Source organism: Ictalurus punctatus, chromosome 15 (assembly GCF_001660625.3).
Source record: "Ictalurus punctatus breed USDA103 chromosome 15, Coco_2.0, whole genome shotgun sequence".
Classification (NCBI taxonomy): Eukaryota; Metazoa; Chordata; class Actinopteri; order Siluriformes; family Ictaluridae; genus Ictalurus; species Ictalurus punctatus.
In genome coordinates this window covers 25710325-25732726 of record NC_030430.2, presented here as the reverse complement: position 1 = coordinate 25732726, position 22402 = coordinate 25710325, and the positions used below count along the sequence as shown (strand labels likewise).

The 22402-nt window shown below is 44.3% G+C and overlaps 1 protein-coding gene across 2 annotated transcripts in view; it reads right to left on the bottom strand.

Annotated features, from left to right (window-relative positions):
- LOC108276317 (fibulin-2) overlaps positions 1-18920 on the bottom strand; it is a 41725-nt gene extending 22805 nt beyond the window's left edge. For both annotated transcript variants that reach the window (XM_053686299.1, XM_053686300.1), the window contains exons 1-7: positions 18797-18920; positions 15055-16290; positions 7195-7306; positions 6647-6770; positions 5281-5467; positions 3274-3492; positions 304-414 (exon numbers count right to left, since the gene is read on the bottom strand). In XM_053686299.1, coding sequence (XP_053542274.1) covers positions 304-414; positions 3274-3492; positions 5281-5467; positions 6647-6770; positions 7195-7306; positions 15055-16231 — 1930 coding nt within the window. In that variant the 5' untranslated portion in view covers positions 16232-16290; positions 18797-18920. The remainder of the gene's footprint in view (positions 1-303; positions 415-3273; positions 3493-5280; positions 5468-6646; positions 6771-7194; positions 7307-15054; positions 16291-18796) is intronic.
- Between the last annotated feature and the right edge of the window lie 3482 nt (positions 18921-22402).

The following is a 22402-nucleotide window of genomic DNA, read 5'->3' as shown; positions in this document are numbered from 1 at the left end:
ACACAAAAGGAATATAGAGTAATATAGACTTAAACTAGTTAGCTATTTAATAAACAAATAAACATAACTAAATAAATGATTGGATTTGATTGGACCTTATTTCATTTGATTTTGATGTAAAGCACCCGGTCCTTCATCTGTAATCAGGCCGCGTCCGATATGAACATTCAGGGAATGACGAGAGAGTAAAGAACACACGGCGTCATGCTGTGAGAGGAAAGGAATAAACCACAGGGCGGTGCGATGCAGCCGAGGTGAAGCGGAGTCGTGTGGGTGGTGCGGGTTCTGGGGTTGAGGCGTTACCTTCACAGGGATCTGGCAGGTCGGGAGGTGGAGCGGTGGTGTTCTCCGCTGGTCTCAGACTGGACCCGGACACGTCGTCTTCTTTCAGTCCGCTTTCATCATCAGCCGTCACTGTGAACGTTTTATTAACATTTCAAATCAAACACGGTAAAAACGCATACTCATCAACTCACCAACACCTTCTGACCAATCACAGTCCAGAACTCAGCAGCGCCGTGGGATGAAAATAAATACATAAATAAATACATAAATAGCAGAACGTTAAAAACACACCTGCGTTGCCGTGGATCAGAAAATACGCGAAGAAACTAGCTAGCTAGCGCTAGGTATCTCCTGTAGGTCACGTTCTTACGGAGGAGTCTCTTATAATAGTCATGTTCCACTAGATCACTTTAATCAGATGACGAGTGCGTTTACGGCGTCTGTTTGCGCAGCTCGGCGTTCATCGCCGTGACGACATCTTCCACGTCGAGAGATTGTTGTCACGTGCGGAGAGGAATCCGTACTCGTCAGCTCCTTCAACGCTGCCGTAGATCTCTCGGCGGCCTCCCTGGTACGTCTCCGTCTAAATTTTGGAGGGACGTCCTGATCTCGGCGATGTCACCGCGGCGCTCCGTGTTTTCTCCACTTGTTCATGACGGCCTTCGCGGTGTTCCATCGTACATCAAATGTTTCGGAAATTCTTTGATACACCCTTGTCCTGATCGATCCCTTTCCACGCCGAGATCCCGTACAGACGCCGTGAGATCTTCGCGGTCCATCAGCGGTCGGAAGACGTGAGGAAACCCCTACAGAACCCTTTGGGTTTTAATCGGAATAATTTCACTGATGACAGCTGTATGGTGACGACTTTTCAACATGAGATCGAATGCGATCGGTTCATTTTGAACACAGCCCCCCCCCCCCCCCCCCCCCAAGGTCACAAAAGAGGTGTGTAGACTTTTTACACCCACTGTAGAGTCGAGTAAAAAAAAAAAAAAACACTGAAATGAGATGTTGAGCTTCTGAGTGATATAACTCAACAGAACCTGGGGCGCGGTCGAGCACCGCCTGTGGATGGGAGGAGGAGTCGCGGGATTTTAATGGGACGGGTGGATCTGTGCGCGGAGAGCGGGAACGTTTTCCGTCGTTCGGCGGAAGGCTTTAGACCCACTGAGGAGACTGAAAACAACAGAGACGTCCCGTAGGCCATTTGTGTTTGCGTTCCTTTTCGATTAAAGCGCTTTAATTGGCCAAGGAGCACTGAGAAGAGTGTTGAAATACAAATAAATACAAATAAAGCGTCACGCTCTCTGAAGCCCGTCTCCTGTGTCCTCATTCCCATCACTGACTAGCATGGTTCTACGAAAACATCTCCGATAAGAAGAACACGGGATCCACGAGGGACGCCGCAGCATACAGCGCAATAACGCGAAAGAAAACATCAATATTATCGGAGAAAGCGGTGGTGTGTCATGCTTTATTAATTTATTACATCGTCTCCTTTCCAGAACTAGCATGAGGCAGAAACGCTCAGCCATGTGTGTGTGTGTGTGTGTGTGTGTGTGTGTGTGTGTGTCGGAATCAGTCAGCAGCTGTGATCGGAAACGCCGTTAAACCTGGAGAAAGCTGCTTGTTTTTCCAGCATCGCTCCAGTATTTGAAGCGTCTCTATAATTTCCCGCGAAGGTGTTTCTCCTTCCTTTCCTGTTCAGACTCGCCCGTTTAAAGCAGCGCTGCACCGAGGAGCCGCTCTCACGCCGTACAAACATGACACTCACGTCCAGCGCGGACCCAAGTCTCGCCACAAAGCTCTTTAAAAAAGGGGAAGCGAGCGTTTTTCTTGGCGAGCGTTTACGAGGATGAGTTCCGCATCACGTCGCGGTATTACGGACCGAGCATCGCACGCGCGTCCACCGAGCCGAGACGCGTACAGAGCACGTGGACGAAAAATTCGCCACGTTTTCCACATTCGCCAAATTCGACGGTTCATTCGCCAGCTTTAAAACAGTTTTCGGAAGTCTGTGTGATTCAAAACGTAGCTACAGTGGGGAAAAAAACAAACAAACCTTTTTTTTGTAAATTACATTTGCAAACGTTTGCAGAAGATTTTATTGAAATAAAACCGTAGGAAGCTTTTTTTGTAAAATAAACTGTAAAAAAAAAAAAAAAATATATATATATATATAAATGTATTATTTCATGTGTTCATGTGTTAATACACGAGTATAACAAGTCTATTCTCTCTAAATGAACGTCTCTCCACTCAGTGGTGTTGATTTCATCACCATCATAAGATAAGATAATAATTTAATAATTTATTAATCATGGCTTTACTTCTAGAAGAAGACAAAAGCCTTTACTTGTCACATACAGTGCCGTCCGTTAATATTAACACTCTCATGGTTATCAAACATCAATACAACAAAATCAACACAGAAATGGTTTACTGACCACAAAATCAAGATCCTGCCCTGACCATCCCAGTCCCCTGACCCGAACCCCATAGAAACCCTGTGGGGTGAACTGAAGAGGAGAGTCCACCAGCGTGGACCTCGACATGTGAAGGATCTGGAGAGATTCTGTACGGAGGAACGCTCTCAGATCCCTCGCCATGTATTCTCCAACCTCATCAGCGTTATAGGAGAAGACTCCGAGCTGCTATCTCGTCAGAGGGAGCTAGCACAAAGTAGTGACTAAAAAGGGTGCCAATAATTGTTGCGCACCGATATTTAACACAGATTTTATTTGTGATAAACCCGTGTTGTGTTTGTAATTGTTTGATCTCCATGACAGCGGAGAATTTTTTGAACAGAGAGGATTCATGACGGTGCGGCGCGGCGCGTCAGGAAACTCCGGCATGTTTTATTTGGGTGAAGCACATCGGAGAGGAGAAACTCTAGTCATAATAAACCATGAAATGAAGATAAATAACCCGCACACACACACACACACACACACACACACACACAAACAGCGTTCCTCTCCTCACCTTGTTGCAGGCACTGGATCCCGTCCGGCTGCAGGATGAATCCAGGGAAACACACACACACGTACGACCCCTGCGTGTTGACACACTGATGATGACACAGCTGCCCGGCATACACACGGCACTCATCCACATCCTCCAGACCCTCCACCTTCTCCACCATGTTCTCCGTGTCCTCCACCTCTTCCAGAGAAAACGCCTGCTGCTCAGCACCTTCAGAAACTAAACACATCGCCACATGTTCAACAGTGTTTAATGGAAACCATTAGGATGCCAAACTGATATATATATATATATATATAAATATCGAGCTGATCGCATTAGAAACCATTACAATTTCTTTCATTTAATGAACATTAAAACACTTAATGGAAACCATTAGATCAAATCCATTAGGAAATGAAATTACATTATAAACTGAACACACTGATCTTTGTCTCAACCCAATAAAACCCATGAAACTGTTTAATGGAAACCATTAGGTCAGGTCCATTAGGAAGTGAAACAACATAACAAACTGACTGTTTGGATCTTTAGAGATTTAACCATTAGAAACCATTCAACTGTCTAATGGAAACCATCGATGCTTTCAACCTGGAGTTGATTATTTTCCGATAGCGGCGCGTCCCCAAGTGTTTCATTCTCTCTCTTTTATTTTTTTTTAGAAAAACGCCGCTTTTCATGTTACCTATGAGTCCCTCTGAGTGAGCTGTTACTATAGAAACGATAATGCACTGGAACGAGCACATTAATATAAACCTGTGATTTGGTGTGTGTATATATATAAATATATATATATATATATAAATATAAAGTAAAGTGAAGCACATACGGATTGTATGCGGTGTGCTGCGCTCGGTCACAGTGTTAGCTGTGCGTGAGGGTGAGTCAGGATAATTCTTCTCCAGCTCTGTCATTCTCTTTATTATGATTCTGATCCAGGAGGAAAATTAAAACCAAATGTAAAACGCTATGCCTGGTGCATAAACACACACCCTCAAACACACACCCTCAAACACACGCCCTCAAAACACACACCCTCAAACACACACTCGCTCTTTACCGTGCACCAGAGTGACAGAGTACAGCCAGTTTTGTCCGATTCCAAACCTGGACCCAAACAGGCGGGAAGGCGAGCGCTTCCAGAAGGATCACCTACAGGAGAGTTTCACTCTGAGCTCCAGGAGGAAATAAAAGGGTCTCGGGACGCTGGAACGGGTTTAGAGAACACAGACGGAGCCTGGTGGAGCTTTAGAGCTCACTGGCACTGCTAAAATCACTGCTATAGAACTGAAGCTACGTGAAAATGTTTAATGGAAACCATCAGGTCGATTCCATTAACACGTGAAACATCATGGATCTGTAGCAGAGACCACTGGAAAGTGTTCGACAGACAGACAGACAGACAGACAGACAGACAGACAGACAGACAGACATAGATAGATGGATAGATAGATAGATAGATAGATAGATAGATAGATAGATAGATAGATAGGTAGACAGACTGATAGATAGATAGACAGATAAATAGATAGATAGATAGATAGATAGACAGATAGATCGATAGATAGATGATAGATAGATAGATAGAAAGCTAAATAGATAGATAGATAGATAGATAGATAGACAGTTAGATAGATAGACATATAGAAAGACAGACAGACAGACAGACAGATAGATAGATAGATAGATAGATAGATAGATAGATAGATAGATAGATAGAAAGCTAAATAGATATATAGATAGATAGAAAGACATACAGTTAGATAGATAGACATATAGACAGACAGATAGACAGATAGATAGATAGATAGAAAGCTAAATAGATATATAGATAGACAGATAGATAGAGAGATAGATAGATAGAAAGATAGACAGTTAGATAGACATATAGACAGATAGACAGACAGATAGATAGATAAATAGATAGATAGAAAGATAAATAGATAGAAAGACAGACAGACAGATAGATAGACAGATAGTATATATTGTATATGTGAAATAAAATACCTCTCCTGGGTGGGCTGGTGGTTCGGGGGTGTGTCCTCTCCCTGACTGTGCTGTGATTGGCCATGCCCGTCCCCTCACAGCAGGTCAGGAGGGCGTGGCTACAGGTTTCACCCAAAGCTTGTGGAGGGTCACATGACTCTCGCTGTGCTCGTAGACGCAGACCCAGTGCACAACACTTACAGCACTCCTGAACACAGAGACCAAAACGTTACCCACAATCCCCTGCTGCATCATTTCTTTTGTTTTTATATAAGGATTTTTAAAATGACATTTTCATGAGAAACGTTACATTCTGAAACATCTTTTAAAAATCTCGATTATTTTCTCCCCCTTTGCTCATGACTAACTCAGTCTGCGTGTTTATTTTTATTATGAACCATTTTCATAGCATAGAATCACGTCCACAACCAAATATTAAATAATTTAATAAGATTTAGATATCATATTTCATCATTTATTTAATTTATTATATAATATTAATAATAATAATAATAATAATAAAAGTCTGATTCCATGAAAAAAACATTATGCACAGACTGATAAAAACACAGAGAATGGTGATGGAGTCGAGGATTTTATTTAAATTTCATACAAATGAAATTGTGAGAAGGTGCAAATACTAACCACACCCCACAACCCCGCCCATAACCCCTCCCATAACTCCGCCCATAAAGCTCACCGCTAAACTTAACCTTCTCGAGATTTGATCCGAATTTGCTCATGTTAGTTAGGAAAAAAAACGTCACCTAGCCTCTAATTTGAGTTTTAAATCCTTCAAAACACTTAAAGGAAAATCATTTCTTTTCACTTCGAGTATCATTTTGACTCACTTCTACTTTTAATAACGATTTAAAAAGCGCAATTTTTGGCAAGTATACATCTTTATTCATCACTTGGTCGTGTGAAACGAGTTTATTTCCACTCGCAACACGAGCCGCGTAAAGCCAAATCGTGTGGAATGCGGTCGCTTGGAAACGGTGAGGAGGACAGAAAACGTCTGGCGCAGATCCGCTCGCTGGACCGACTGACGCTTTTCCATCGCGCGCGGCCCAGTCCGAGGACACGAAGGAGACTGCGGTCCTGTGCACGGACGAGTGTGGAGACGCGGGCCAAAGACATCCTGCGAGTCCGGTTAAGCCACGTGTTGAAAACTCATTCGCTCACCTCGAAAAAAAAAGTGACGTGACTCTACAGTAACGCGACGCTCGAGCCAGGATCCGGCTTCAGAGAACTGGAGCAGGACGCTCGCGTGATGTTCCGCCCACTCTTACAGTACTTTAACTAGAACTCTCTCTAGTCACGCTGCCGTCCAGGCTCACAGAGAATTCCTGCGACGGCTCAAAGAACCCGAGTCCCGCCACTTTACCGTGTACGAGTCGCAGACGTCCGCGTCGTCGGCTCCGCAGTCACGCCCCCGTCTCGCTGTGTTTATTCCAGACAAACACCGGGTCTCTCTCAGTGAACTCGAACAGCACTGCCTCCGAACCGACCTGAAACACGACCACACACAACCAACACCGCATTCAACATGACAGTCTGGATATTCTGATCGATCCGTCCTCTCCAACAGCGGCTCTGACGGCAACGCAGGTCTATATTAACGCGCTCGTTATGACGCGTCATGGTTTCTATAGTGACGGCTCGTTCACAGGGACCTTTCTGTCTCACACGTGAGAACGGTGTGTACTTGAACTGTGTGTGTATCGACATGTACGGAAGGAGTCTCCAGTGTCAGCGCTGTGTATGTAACAGTCAGAGGTAAAGCTGTAACTTTACATTTTCAACATCTTCGGGACGGAGGAGTTTACGCTTCTCGGGTTAAATGTCTCGTGGATCAGAAATGTGTTTCCATGACAACAGTAAACACTGTCGCAAACACTAACTTGACAGTGAATAAAGACAGGTAAGAGTTACCGGCAGGTAGAACCCGGTTCCGTCGTCATGGGTACCATGTTGTCGCAGTGGCCGTGAGCAGAGGCCCAATTCTCACCAGCTACACAGCACATGCTAACCTCCCTGGAAGTGACTGGACACACACACACACACACACACACACACACACACACACACACAACAGTAATATTAGAGTTCATGCACATGTTAATACTACTACTAATAATAGACGAAAATCTTTACACCTTCGTCCTCACTGAAAGTGCCAGTGTCTACAAAAATACATGAATATGCAAATGAGGGACCGCCCTCCATTTACTCATGCGATCCCAAATAATTAAAAGACTTACTTTAAAACTTAAAAGACACTGTATTTTGCACGTATAACAATATTAAACATGTGGCGTGTGGTTCAAGAAGGCAGGACGTGTGTGTGTGTGTGAGCTTTATTTACAGCTGTCCAGTAATCATCAGACCGGTTGAACATACAGTAGACCAAACCCCAATCGTAAATCAAATAATCAGGAAGCGCTAAGACACAAAGACTTGGCAAAACAAAAGCACGATAAGACTTCACAACATTCAACATTCAACACACAACAGGGGATAAACGCGTGAACTAATCGAGGAGCAACACGAAACAGCTGAACACAATCAGGTAACAAGCAAATGATGGGAAGGGGGGAGGGGTGGGGGGGGGGGGGGTCGGAGACAGAACCGAATCAGAAACAAAAACATTAAATACTATAATACATCTTATATATGTATATATATACACACACACACACACACACACACATATATATATACCGTATTATTCCATTCTGTGTTTCTATTTTTTTTTTACGACATTTTACAAAAATATGTTAAATATCTAGTTCCCGTCTCCTCTATATTCCGTGTATAAAACGTTAAACAAAGTGAAGTAACGTACGGTTTTTAAACACCGATTTAAAAAAAAAACAACAATAAAATATCAAGCTTTTTTTTTTTTTTTACTTTATTGCATTAATTGTACTGCCATATTTGCATAATATATAAACACATAAACATGAGAATATACTGACATCTCAACGCATTTACATTTAAATGAGCGAGACGTACGGCCCGAGCGCGCTCACTACCGCAGCGCCGGTCCGATTCCTGGTCAGTGAACCACACTAAATCATCCTCGGGTGACGTGGATTTAATTATCGAAGTCCATTTTAAACGGCACCGACAATCTGAGTACAGTCCAAACGCGTCGAGGACGGTCGGCTCGTCAGGGTCCTTTACATACGGTTAAACCGAATGACCTCGGTGACCTCGGGATCACACGCCGCCGATGTCAAACGTTCATGCCGCTAAAATAACGTTCCGTGATGCCGACAATGTTCCCCGCCGAGCCCGGAACAAAGGGAGGAAGTGAAAGTGACCGTGTGTGGTGTTGTGGACCCGCTGATAAGGTTCTACGTGAAGAACAGAGAACGGAAAACCGTCAGCGTAGTGAACACACACACACACACACACACACACACTCAACGTGGCAGCGCTCTTCGCGGGGTACCCCTCTCCTCTACGTCCCTGTTTAAACGAGCGTTCCGGCAGCCGTGAGCTGGTTATAATGCGTTTATGACCAAGCGACACAGTACATGACTTACATTCCGAGCAATGAATCCAGTTTATTCAGCTCTGTTCACACCGTAATTCACTTTACCGGATTTATACAGCTTCAAAAACACCAAATACGTGTTTTACAAATGTTTCTACAAAAATATAATTATATATTAAAATAGTTAAATAATACATAAAATATCAAATAATTTAAAAAATAAACCGCATAATTACCATTTACAGATAGAATCTTTTAAAGTTTACACTACTCGGAATCTTTTCTGAACGGGAACTAAAACTCTGCACTCGGGTTCGAGAACAAACACTGAAAGTTCCCACCAAAGGACAAACCAGAGAACCATCCGGGCGCTGGACGGAACCTTTATTTCCGAGTGAGTACATTCTTAATACTTTGACGTAGAACCCAACGACTGTCCCTTTGGAGAACCTTTAATGATTCAATGTGCAACCCAACGACTGGGCTTTCCTATCAGAAAAGATTCCGACACAGGGTAGAACCCTTTAAGGAAGCTAAAAACACTTAAATATCCGAGGAACCCTTGAAGAAACCTTCAGGGTTTTAAATGAATTGAGTATGAAATCTCTATTGTGATACACTTTCAGGGTTCTTCAGTGTTTTCCCACTGGGAAAATTTCCCTTAAAGTTTTCTACGAGAGCGTGTTTGTGTGTCAGAAAGGGGCAAGTGGAACCATTTTAGAGACAGAGAACTCTTTATTATCCAACAAACTTCTCAAGAACCCTTACAGAGTGTACCAAGTACCAGGAAGCTGAATGGTAAAAGCCTGACAGGTTCTCAAAATTAAGGCGAATAATTTGGAGGTTGTTCCCGGTTAACACACACACACACACACACACACACACACACACACACACAGTCTTAGAACAAAGAGTTCTTTAAGGGTTCTCTAAGGGTTCATTGGATAAGTAAGGATTCCTGGCTTCCAAAAACAGTTTCTACTTGAAACCCTGTCTGAAACCTTTGCTGCAGTTCCACCTGTGAGACCTTAAAGGTTCTGATTTTTCAGTGGTGTATAAATGATTCAGCGGATCTAATCAGAACCGTGTGCGGTTCCCAGAGTGCGGAATGTCAATCTCAGGGTTTCAGAGTTTAACAGCACTCATTAGGAAACAAAGCAGCTTTCCAGGAATTAATAAATGAGCCAAAGGTCACAGTGGCAAGAAAGAACTTTAAGAACATGAAGAGGAAACCCGGAGAGGAACCAAGACTATAAAAGCAGAACCCGTCCACGTCCTGTCAACTCCAGACAGTGGAATTACAGCAGATGAGGCTCCAAATACAGTCTTAGAAAAGGTTACTTATGGATACTTTGGGTAGATAAGGGTTCTCCGCTCCCTAACGGGGTCTCAATGGGAACCCTGTCTGAAAGGCCATCTCTTGGTTCTCAGGTTCTACATAGAGGAACAAACTCGTGGACGTTTAGGGTTTTTGATTACGAGAACACTGAGATGAATAAAGTAAAAAAAAAATCGACGAGAACCTTTCAGAAGAAAGGTGGTTCTTTAGAGGTTCTTAGCATTTCGAAGAAGTTCTAACTTTTTGAAGGGTTTCTACTCAGAACCTTCTCTGATGGGTCTGCAGTCTGTATGGTTCAACACAGGGAGACAAACTGAAGAAGAAGCGTGTACACGTCGTGAAGGTTTCTTCATATGGCTCGCAGTTCTGCGTTTTTAAAGGAGTTCACTTGGAACTGTTATAGGGCTCTTTGTAGAACCTTCATTGGTCTCTAGAGGACACTTTAGTGTCATTTGCACTCATCGCAGCTGAACGTGCCACAACCAGCTATTGAGTTTAAGAGGGGGGGGGGATTACTTTTTCACACGGGTGATATTCGTGCTGCATAACGTTCTTCCTTTCCACGAAGGAAACAATCGTTTAAACCCCGTCACGTATATGACATTCTGTTTAAGGATCTGAAAGCATTTATTGTGCAAAAATTTAGGAAATCAGAATGGGGGGGGGGGCAAATACTTTCTCACACCACTGTAAGCTAACCGCTCCGTGTTTTTTCTCTCTCTCCAGAAGACGAGTCAGCAGAAAGTTTCTATAAATACCCAGGTTTTTGGGAAGCACCTCACAGTGATGTCATGTTCAGCTTTCGTTTCCTCCCCCATCCCCCCCCCCCCCCCCCCCCCCCCGTTTTATTTCTACGCTACAGATAACGGTCATGTCCATTCATTTCACAATTTTTGTAAAAAAAAAAAAAAAAAATCTCCTTTTTAATCATGTGTGCGTTCATGGACGCCCGTGCCGCCCTTCACAGAGGCGTGGAGGCTGAAAGGAGGCGAACATTAGGTCACTTTCTTGTTCCTGGAGCTTTTTAGGAGAAGGGATAACGTCATAGCTAGCGATGAGGCAATGCTAAAATACAGCGCGCTCGTTTATCAGCGCCCGGTACCTCCAACACGCACTTCACATCGCTCATCACTGACCAGGGGGTTCCAAAATGTGAAAAAACAAGACTGGTATTAAAAGGTAGCACGAGTATCACATTGTACTCTCTCTCTCTCTCTCTCTCTCTGATCTTCTCATTTAATCAGCAAAGCCTTCACTACAGCTTCGGATATTCCTCCTTTTCTTACTTCGCCTGTGAGAAAGCGCGTCCGAGTCTAAACAGGCGGCGACGACCCCACGGGCCTCGGCACGGAGTCATTACTCATGGAGATTATCGCTAATGCCTTTTCCTGCTCCACAGGATGTCATCACTCTGTAACTCTTCCATTTACTCACTGACCCTGACCAGTGAACTCGAACTGGACCGATCTGTCCGAGAAAAAAAAGAAAAGAAATTTTAAAAAAAAACGCTGACGGAGGCAGAACCCGTCCTCGCACGGCTGCACTTTACTGACCGACGTTTACAACGAAAAAACTCAGCCTGCAAACCCCCCCCCCCCCCCCCCCCAAAAAAAAACGCTCTCTGATCACGTGAAGAACGTGTTCTTCAGTACAGTTCTATATTTCTATAACATTTCTCATTGTAAGATTATTATATAACAAACACTGAAGCACACTGACCTTGAGGCATATTCCTAAACGATTTCAAGCTTAAAACAGCAGATCATTTTGCTCTTTTATGAATTTTTTATTTTTTTTAAAGTATCTAGAATAATACGTGTTCGTCATGAGTAAAAAAATATCTAGAAATACGATTAGTAATGTTATACTTATCAAAAAAGCAATCTAATGAAGAGAAACAATAGGCAAGCAGAGATATCACTGCTGTGTAGCATCTACATTTATTTATTTATTTATTTATTTATTTATTTATTTATTTTCAGAGACAAAATGAAACTCCTGAAAGTCCAATTTCAGTGAAGCACGCCATAACTCCACCCCTTTTTTTACATTTACGCTACTCTACACCGTTTTGGTCTGGTACGAATTTCATTCAAACCTTCCACTAGCGCAGCTCGGCCACTGCAGCGCTTCAGCCACCACAGACACACACTCTTACTTCTGTCCTGACTGGACGGCTAATCCTACTCATCTTATTCATTTGAGGATCTGTTTTGGAATAATCCTGATAGAAATTCACAGGAATTCATATTGTCGGTAGTGTGTTTAATGCGTCGCTCTTATTGTGCTCGTTTTCTCTGGTTTGCCGGTTATGAAATAAATAAATGAAGTCTGCTTCAAACATTTTTTCCACCGAGCTGCATTTTCATGAGCTGCACATTTCTCGTGTAAATGTGTAAATGTTTACGAATGAATGTATTCGTGTTATTGAGTGCAATAAATGAGCGCTGAAATGTCCTGTGCTGCGGACGTGCGCGCGTCTTCACTCCGTCATGATTACGGCGAGGGATCCGCGGTCCTCCCCGTCACTCCGCTAAACCACATCACGGCCGCAAATGAAGCGTGGTGAGTAAAACTCCGTTTGAGCCGAGGCCCTGCCTCGAGGCCGGCGCACTCACACACACCAGACGACCATCAGCACGGATTCTGCGAGGAAATGTCACGCATTCCTATTAACTCCAGATGTTGGAGCAGGTCTGAACAGCGTCACCGTGCTGGAGAGAAACTCAGCATCCGGCTGCACGTCAGCTCCCAAAATATATACTGCACCACAAAAACCCTACAGCAGAGTTCTCTAAAACTCCACTCCGTCTGATTTATAGCACAAATCCTACCGCTGTAGAAATACAGACTAACTGCAGCGCCGCTTAATTCCGCATTCTGACTGGTGAGACACAAAGAGGGAGACAGACAGAGGGAGAAAGAGTGAGACAGACTGAGTGAGACAGACTGAGTGAGACAGAGTGAGACAAACAGACTGAGACAGAGTGACTGAGACAGAGTGAGACAAACAGAGTGAGACAGACAGAGTGAGACAGGCAGAGGGAGACAGACAGAGGGAGCCAGACAGAGTGAGATAGACAGAGTGAGACAGACAGAGGGGGCCAGACAGAGGGAGCCAGACAGAGGGAGACAGACAGAGTGAGACAGACAGAGTGAGACAGACCGAGGGAGACAGACAGAGGGAGACAGACAGAATGAGACAGACAGAGTGAGAAAGACAGAGTGAGATAGACAGAGTGAGACAGACAGACTGAGACAGACAGAGGGAGACAGACAGAGGGAGACAGACAGAGTGAGACAGACAGAGTGAGATAGACAGAGGGAGAAAGACAGAGTGAGACAGACAGAGTGAGACAGACAGAGGGGGCCAGACAGAGGGAGACAGACAGAGGGAGACAGACAGAGGGAGACAGACAGAGGGAGAAAGACAGAGTGAGACAGACAGAATGAGACAGACAGAGGGAGACAGAGTGAGTGAGACAGACAGACTGAGACAGACAGAGGGAGAAAGACAAAGTGAGACAGAGTGAGACAGACAGAGGGAGCCAGACAGAGGAAAACAGAGTGAGTGAGACAGACAGAGTGAGACAGACAGAGGGAGACAGAGTGAGTGAGACAGACAGAGCCAAACAGAGTGAGACAGACAGAGGGAGACAGACAAAGTGAGACAAACAGAGTGAGACAGACAGAGTGAGACAGTCAGAGTCAGACAGACAGACAGAGGGAGACAGACAGAGTGAGGCAGACAGAGGGAGACAGACAGAGTGAGACAGTCCGAGCAAGACAGACAGAGTGAGACAGACAGAGACAGACAGAGTGATACAGTCAGAGTCAGACAGAGGGAGGGTGGGACAGTATCAGACAGAGTGAGACAGACAGAGTGAGACAGAGGGAGGGTGGGACAGTATCAGACAGAGGGAGACAGACAGAGTGAGACAGAGGGAGGGTGGGACAGTATCAGACAGAGGGAGACAGACAGAGTGAGACAGAGGGAGGGTGGGACAGTATCAGACAGAGTGAGACAGACAGAGTGAGACAGAGGGAGGGTGGGACAGTATCAGACAGAGTGAGACAGACAGAGTGAGACAGAGGGAGGGTGGGACAGTATCAGACGGAGTTTGTATTAACTTCCTGTTAAATGTATGACACTGACACTGAGGGCATGAAGCAGGAAGTTCATCCTGGATTTCTGTTCCTTTATCCACATTTTTCGGAGCGTCCTGATTCCAGCATCACAGCGTAGAGCAGAGAAGATCTGCACATCTGAACCGCGGTGAAGCCAAACTTCACGCGCTTTCTGCTGTAACGCAGGAGAATTAGGGAGGGTCTGATGAGCTGCATCAGATGTTGGAACTGGGGGAAGTTCTGTGATCCTGTACAAGTGGAATTAAAAGGAAACCTCATGTTCACGTGGAGCTCTGGACTGCATTACTCCTCCACATACACACACAGCTTCTCATGCTGCTTCCATTCGCTTCGTTCGGTTACGTTATAAAAACCTTGTACTGCTCTCCTCATTTCTAATCGCTTTGGATAAAAGCGTCTGCTTAATGAATAGACAGAAATGAAAATGTAATCGTTTCTATGGTGACATTCTTACCATGGATGGAAGGAGTCTCCAGTGTCAGTGCTTTGCAACAGTCAGAGGTGAAGCTGTAACTTCGCTCTTTAGTGTGTTGAACTGAATCGAATCATCTTTATTTTTGATTCAAAAAACCAACGAATCACGAAATGAATCGATTCACCCATCTTACACAGCGCTGCAGATCTGCTCCACATTTAGGCATGGTATCAGAGGAATGCATCTCGGCTCTTCTGCGAGTTATTTTTACCCACAATCCCCTTCTCTGTATCTCATACAGCTCGGCTGAAGACGAAATCCGCCATCATGCGATACGCCGCTTTTTCAGAATTTTTTCATATTAAAAGTCGGACTCGCTTCACTCACCTCTCTGGTTGTCGGACGTTAGATGGAGGTCGTTTCTCTCCTGGTGGTATCTGCCCAGCGTTTGAGGCTGCCTGCGAGCTTCATGGTCCTTCACGTTCACTGGTGGTGAGGTGGTGGAGATGAACTGCGGGTTAGGGACAGTGTTGACTTTCGGGCTCGTGTGATGAAGGTTCCGGTGATCGTCAGGGTTTTTCTCGGTTCTCCTGATACCGAACGTGTTACCGGGTGTGGTTTCTCTCGGAGGAACCCGGGTCTGTCTAACGGCGGTCTCCGTCTGAGATGATAAGATTTCAGAAGATCCTGAATCTGTCTTAATAGTAGTAATGTTTAGCGAGTCCTCGGTTCCTTCTTCTCTAGATTCGGCGTCATACGTGCCCAGTGTCTCTCTAAGCTCCTTCCTGGTGTCTTCACGTAGAACATCGTGTGGATTTTGACCTTGAGGAGCTCCAGAAGATAGCACGAAAGCATCTGGAGTTGCTGTCGCTTCTGGGAAATAGTCGTAGTCTTCACTCTCTTCAATCTCCGACGTGCTGCCGGTGTAAATCGGGACCGAGTTACTGGGAGATTCGTTATCTTCGCTGGGGGAATCTCCGGGATTGTCATGTTTGGAGATCTGAAGGTCATTCTCCTTTACATCAGGGTTCTTGTCCGTTTCTGAGGAGCAATCGGGAATGACCGAGCACATCAGGTCACCACCGTCGTTGGGACAGTGACAGACCTGACACAGATCCATTTTGAACGAGTGACCCGCTTCGTATTTCTGGTTTCCGTAGACGCAGCCGAGGCGCAGGCAGTGAGGACACGCCTCGGTGGAGTCGGACATCTCGATGCAGTGAGGAGCAACGTCGGGACACAGGATGAAGCGACAACTTATCCTTCCTCCGCCCGCCGGACACGAACACTCCGTACTGCCCGAGTCCACCAGGTACGACTTTCCTTCAGGAACCTTCCCGTTTTTAAACCCGGCGCTGATGCAGTCATAATACTGATACCCTTCACACGTGCACCCTCGCTGTAAACACGTGGCACAGCACGCGCCGCTCTCCAGGACCTCCTCAATGCAGCTGTCCAGACGTGGACAGTCCACTCCGGTGCACTCTTTCTGTCCGAGACACGTGTGGAGACGTACGAGAACGCACGCGATGACAGTCCATCTCACCCGGACTCGCTCGTTCATTCTTTCAGTTCGAGGTTAACACGTCGCAGACGCTCCTTTCTGCTCCGAACGCCGCTGACCTGCGATCAGAAGAAAACGCGTGCGTCGTTACTATAACATACACGACACACTGATGTTACCCCACGCTGATGCTGAACTCGGGATTGTGATTGGTCAGAAGGTGCGGATTCGTTTTCTCGGACAGCGGAACACGAGACTTCGTAGATACAGGGCTGTTGCCGGAGTAAGAGTTTCATCATTGTGTGAGACTTGGTGGCCATTTTTAAGAAGGGTGCCAATAATTCTCCGCTGAGTTTAATATGGATTTATTAAACGATAAGAAGCAGATAATAAAGTTTCAAATCAAATGAGCAGGTTTGTAATGAATCGTACGTCACAGCGAACACTTCGTCCTGGAAAAGGTTCTGCAGGTTCTCCGGGTAACGGCGTGTTAAATCACTGACAGAAACATGTGCTGGAGGTGCTGCAGAGGTCAAAGGTCACCTCGCCCTGTCTCGTAATTTCACTAGATGACGACGCGCTCGTGTGAAAATGTGTGTATGTGTGTGTGTGTTAGGGAAACGTGCTAAAACTCGCCCTCGGGCTCCGGGTTACAGCCTCCAACGTCACCACACACACACACACACACACACACACACACACACATTATAATATTTGATTTCATGTTTTATATTAAGCTTTTATTGGGTCACATTAGTCAGTGACGGTGATCATATTTAACTAAAATTATTCAGATTGACACGTTTATCTCTCCTGAATCAATCAGGGATGCTAATAGCTTTACGCTTAAACCAGACACACACACACACACGCACGCACACACACACACACACACCCCAGAGCTGTGAGACAGCAACACTACAGGCTTTTTATATTATTTAAATTGCTTTGTTTAATTGTTTAATTGATTAATTGTACATCCAACCAAATACAGCTAAGATGTTACCTAAACAAGTCGAGCTAATAAACGCTACGGTGCTATTTGAACAGATCGGCTAATGAAGGCCATGATGCTAACCGCATGAGTACGCTCAACTATTAAAGGCTATAATGCTACAATAAGCGCTATGATGCTAGCTAACCAAGCTTAGCGAATTCTAACGAAGTGAACTGAACGGACGAAACAAAAGAAATGTATCATAGTGATCGATTTATATGATTTATAAGTATTTTCACTATTAGCGTGTCCCGACGTAACCATACTGAAGGATGAAGGAACGTGCATGAAACCCAACACACTAAATCAATGTCCTGCTGGTGTCAGCTCGACGTCCTACATCCGTCTTTAGGGCGTGCAAACTTTTGTCTGACAAACAAGACAGGCGAACGAGAGGAGGCGGACGTCTACGCCGTAGAAACGTGTTAAACAGAATCACGTCACCGGATTTAAACGGATCCGTTAAAGGGGAGTAAATCAGATCGCCGATGAACTGAAGTACGTTCACTTTTGTAGAGTTCGATATTTAATCAGCTGTGCGTTTCACCGATGTACCAATCAACCGCGCAAACGCCGCTCGGTCCGCACGCGCTCAGCGCGGGCCGAGCGATATACCGGAACGATGTGATATTATTGTGTGAACTGTTGTTTCACAAATTATTGTGGGAAAAAAAAAATCACTCTTTAGACTTGAGGTGTCTGTTCAGACCAAAGAAATGAACCGAAAATCAAACCGAATTCAACCGCTTACACCGCTTCGGCACAAACGTGATCGATATGTGATCACACGTGAGAAATAAAAACACTACACGTGAGAGAAGGAGGTGAAAATGCAATGACGTGAAGGATGTGACGAAGATATATACAGTACATACGTATACAGTACTCGCTAAAAGTCTTTCTTTAGTACAAACTTATAGATAATTATTTCTTACAGATAGTTATAGATAGTTATTTCTGTTTATTAATTGTATATACTTTTTTTTTTTTTTTTAAAAAGGCATCGTTGCTCTACAGCATTTCTTTGCACGTTCCTAAAACCTGTGCACAGTACCGTGTTGAGGTTTTTGTAAGGGATTTTATGCATGAAAGCGAAGGTTTAAATCCTTAAGCGTCAATTTAAACAGTTTAAGTTAAAACAGGATCATACTTTTGTTTAAATAATTCCTTTTCACATCACCCTAACAGTTCAGATCAATGTTTAATCTATGAAGCTTGTGTAAACATGACTCACTGGTAAAGTCTTATTGATTCACATTACTGACATATTTGTGTCTCTGCATTCAGTTACTCATTATAATAATAATCACTGATAATATTACTAATAATCACTCATCTTAAAAGAAAGAAAAGGAAATCATGATACAGTGTAAAGCTGTTCTTGAGGTTATTAGAAATAATACAGAAACATTCTGTATTTCTTTAGGCTGCTGGATATAATCGAGTCGTGTGGATTAAATGAATCTCGACACAGTGGAAATATCGCAGTTCAGATCTTTTTGGATCCAGTGGATCGCGCTGATTTTTGCAGGTTGCGTCTCAGTGCTACTTCTCAGATCACAAAACAGCACTAAATACTGACTCGCAAGCCATTTAAACTCACCAAACAACCTGAACTACAAACTTACCTGAGTGTGTTCAGTGTTGATTCACTTCTGAATCTGTGCGTCTCTCTGAGCACTGACGCAGAAGAGGCTCTGAGACCAGAGCAGTGAGCAGAGATCTCTAATCTCTAACGCACACACGCACACACGCACACACACGCACACACACGCGCGCGCGCGCACGCAGTGCTCACTCCGAGTCACTTCGCCGACTCTTTCAAACGGAATCGACTCCAGAAAGGTGATTCCGGTTTAATGAATCGAACTGCTCGAGATTCGATTCTATTGATTCACGGAGATTCATTACAGCTTTAATTTCGCTGTTAATTTCTGAATTCTGCCTTCTGATTGGTCAGAAGGTGCTGATTAATCTTTTTATAAAGTAGAAAACTTTATATCAATGCGCTCGTTCTAATACGTTGTCGTTTGTATAGCGACAGATCGTTCACAGGGACTTTATCACGCTCCACGGGTAAACGGATTAAAACGTTGTTTTCCTGGTTAACCTTTACGGAAGGAGTCTCCAGTGTCAGAGGTAACTGCTGTAAACTTGAAGTTTTCCGACATCTCCGGGACGGAGGGGTTTACGCTCCTTTTGCGGTTTCTCGGTAACACGACAAGCTGCGTTTTTTTTTTTTTTTTTGTCTTATTAAAAAACACGTGTGTGTATTTACTTAAAATCATCATCTAAATGCACACGTTCACGTCGAAGTTAAAGATGTACACGTCTCACAGAGGGAAGCTTCAGCGAAGGTTAAAGAAAGCTTCAACACGTGAATTCTCTCTCTGTGTGTGTGTGTGTGTGTGTATGTGTGTGTGTAAGTTTTTACCTGACTTTAGGTGAATTACTAGTGTGTGGTAAACGTGGTGGTTCCTGAACTGTTCCTCGCTCCAGGGTGAAATATTTTAATAAAATGAGATAACAGGGCTCCAGAGCTCCGAACAGATGTGGCTTCTAAAAGCTTCTCAGATCTTCTTTAACTGGTTTCTTGAAAGGTTTTTGTGCGACTTTTTAACCGGATTCGCACATAAACATTACAACACGTCTTTAGAACCAGACGACTCGCAGACAAAACGTAAAAATGTATAAGAACTTTTACAACAAATCCTGTTGCTCTCCCGTCACTGATCAAATGATCGCACACTTACACAACCAACACATTCGAACAAAGAGTTCTCCAAGGGTTCTCCTCGGCCGTCCCTCAGTAGAACTCTACAGCGGTAGAACCCTTTGAGGAGGCCTTGTTTATCCAACCCTACTGAAGAACCCTTTTTACTTCAACGGTTGAAGATATTTACTTCACACAGTGTCGCGGCTGTGGCGAAACATTCCTACTTGGTGCGCTCTTAGATCAAAGAGTTCTTCAGATCAAAGGTTCCTTATGGGATTAATTAAGAGATCATACAGTAGCACTGATAAAAGGGTTCTTCTTGGAATCATCTCTGATAGGAAACACTACTAGTTTGTAGAGGGGTTGTCCCTCTGCAGGAACCCTTAAAGGTTCTATGTAGAACTCTACAACAGTGTTTTTATATTGTAACCCAGGGTAGAAACCTATGAGGAGGCCTTATTTATCCATGGAACCCTTAAAGAACCCTTTTTACATTTACACGACCAGTACGGTGTCACTGCAGTGACAGAACGCTCTTAGTTCTTGGTACACCCTTACTTAAAAAAAAAGGTTCTTCAGTGGTTCTTTAAGGATTTTTTTTTTTTTTTGTATAAAGGCCTCGTAAAAGTGTTCTATACTGTGTTACATGACAGAAACGTTTAACGGTACCATCCAAAGGGATGACCGGAGAACGTTCCTTTTCAGAAGTGATTCCAAGTCGAACTCTTTTGTGGACGCTATAAACCCTTAACGATCCAAAGAACCTTTTGGGGAATTCCATGTTGCTCGTGTAAATGTTTGTTAACCCTTAAAGGTCGGAGATCACGCCCACGCAAAGTAAAAGCTTCTTGTTAAAAGCTCCATCGATGGCGACGTCTTAACCTCCTGGCAGAGGCAACTAGGCGTTGAATTCCAATATCCTGGTACTTACTGTATAGGAGAATTTACAAAGTCCTCAACAGCCTCAAAGCATCACGGAAAGCATCACCTCCAGGTTTTACAGCAGATTCGGGAGCTTTAATCTGTATTCAGCTCTCTTCATGGCCTGAAGTGTGTCTTCATCTGACCACAAAACTACGACAGAAGCTCCAGGGAGGCTTGGAGAAGTTCAGGAGCTGTGTCCTGTGTGTTGTGTCTCAGGAAGAGCTTCTTTCATGCAAATCTTCTAAACGCAATCTTCTAGAATCCGTTGTTTTATGTTCTTCTCCTTCTTTTCCAGTGTTACAAGCCGGAACTGAAATGGACTTCATTGGAATCACTTAAACGTCACGAATCTGCAGAAGATATTACCGTAATACGGGATAACGTGGAGGCTCGGGAAACACGTGCCAAAGAAGATTCTGCGGTTTGACGAGATAAAATAAATAAATAAATCAGATGTTGGTCTTGGAACAAACCCTTCATTACTCAGCACCCTAAGAACATCGCCCCCACTGTGAAGCACGGCGGTGGCTGCATCGCGTTGAGGCAATGCTTTCCATTTCAGCAGACAAACTGGGTAGTATTGAGCGGGAGATGGATGGAGCCAAATACAGAGCAATCCTTGAAGAAAACCTCTGTGCGTGTGCAGTACCTTGGGGGCTGATCTTTACTTCCGGACAGAATAACAACCCTAGGCGTACTGGAAAGGCTCGACTGAGTGCAGATCTCTTGAACTGCTCTTCAGTCTCACAGAACTCGCGGAGAAGGACCTCGAGTCAGATTGGGGTCACAATAAAATATATTTTGCACTTTCACATGTTAGACATATTGTGTAAGTTAAATCCATTTGTAATGAATGCCTTTTATTGTCACTATACACATGTACAATGAAATTAAGAGCCACTCCTTTTTTTGTTCCGTGCCAACATGTACATAGAATAAACAAGAAGAATAAACAGATAAATAAACAGATAAATAAACAAGATATTGGGGTGGATGGGGGAGGTACTATGAGATGCACAGTTTTGAGACACTATATACATATGCTGTGAACTCCTTACATGTATGTGTTTATAATGGTAATAGCTTTTGGGGGAAGAAACTATTCTTAAATCTGTTAGTCCTTGTTTTGATGCACCTGTAACGTCTCCCTGAGGGCAACAGATTGAACAGATCAAAGCCAGGGTGAGAACTGTCCTTAATGATGGTTTTTCTTCTGCTGAGGCAACAGGAAGTGTAAATATCCATCAGGGAGGGCAGAGGGCAGCCAATGATCTTCTGTGCTGCTCTTACTACCCTCTGAAGCCTCTCCCTGTCTGCTGCGGTGCAGCTACCGTACCACACCGTGATACAGTATGTCAGCAAGCTCTCGACGGACGAGCGGTAGAAGATCAGCAGCAGATTGGAGTCCAGATTGTACTTCCTGAGAACCCTCAGGAAGTGTAGCCGCGTTTGAGCCTTCTTGATAACCGCTGTGATGTTGTCCGTCCAGGAGATGTCTGCAGAGATAAGGACGCCAAGAAACCGGACGGTGTGGACCTTCTCCACACACTCCCCATTGATGAAGAGGGGGGCCAGCTCCGTGTTGTGTTTTCTG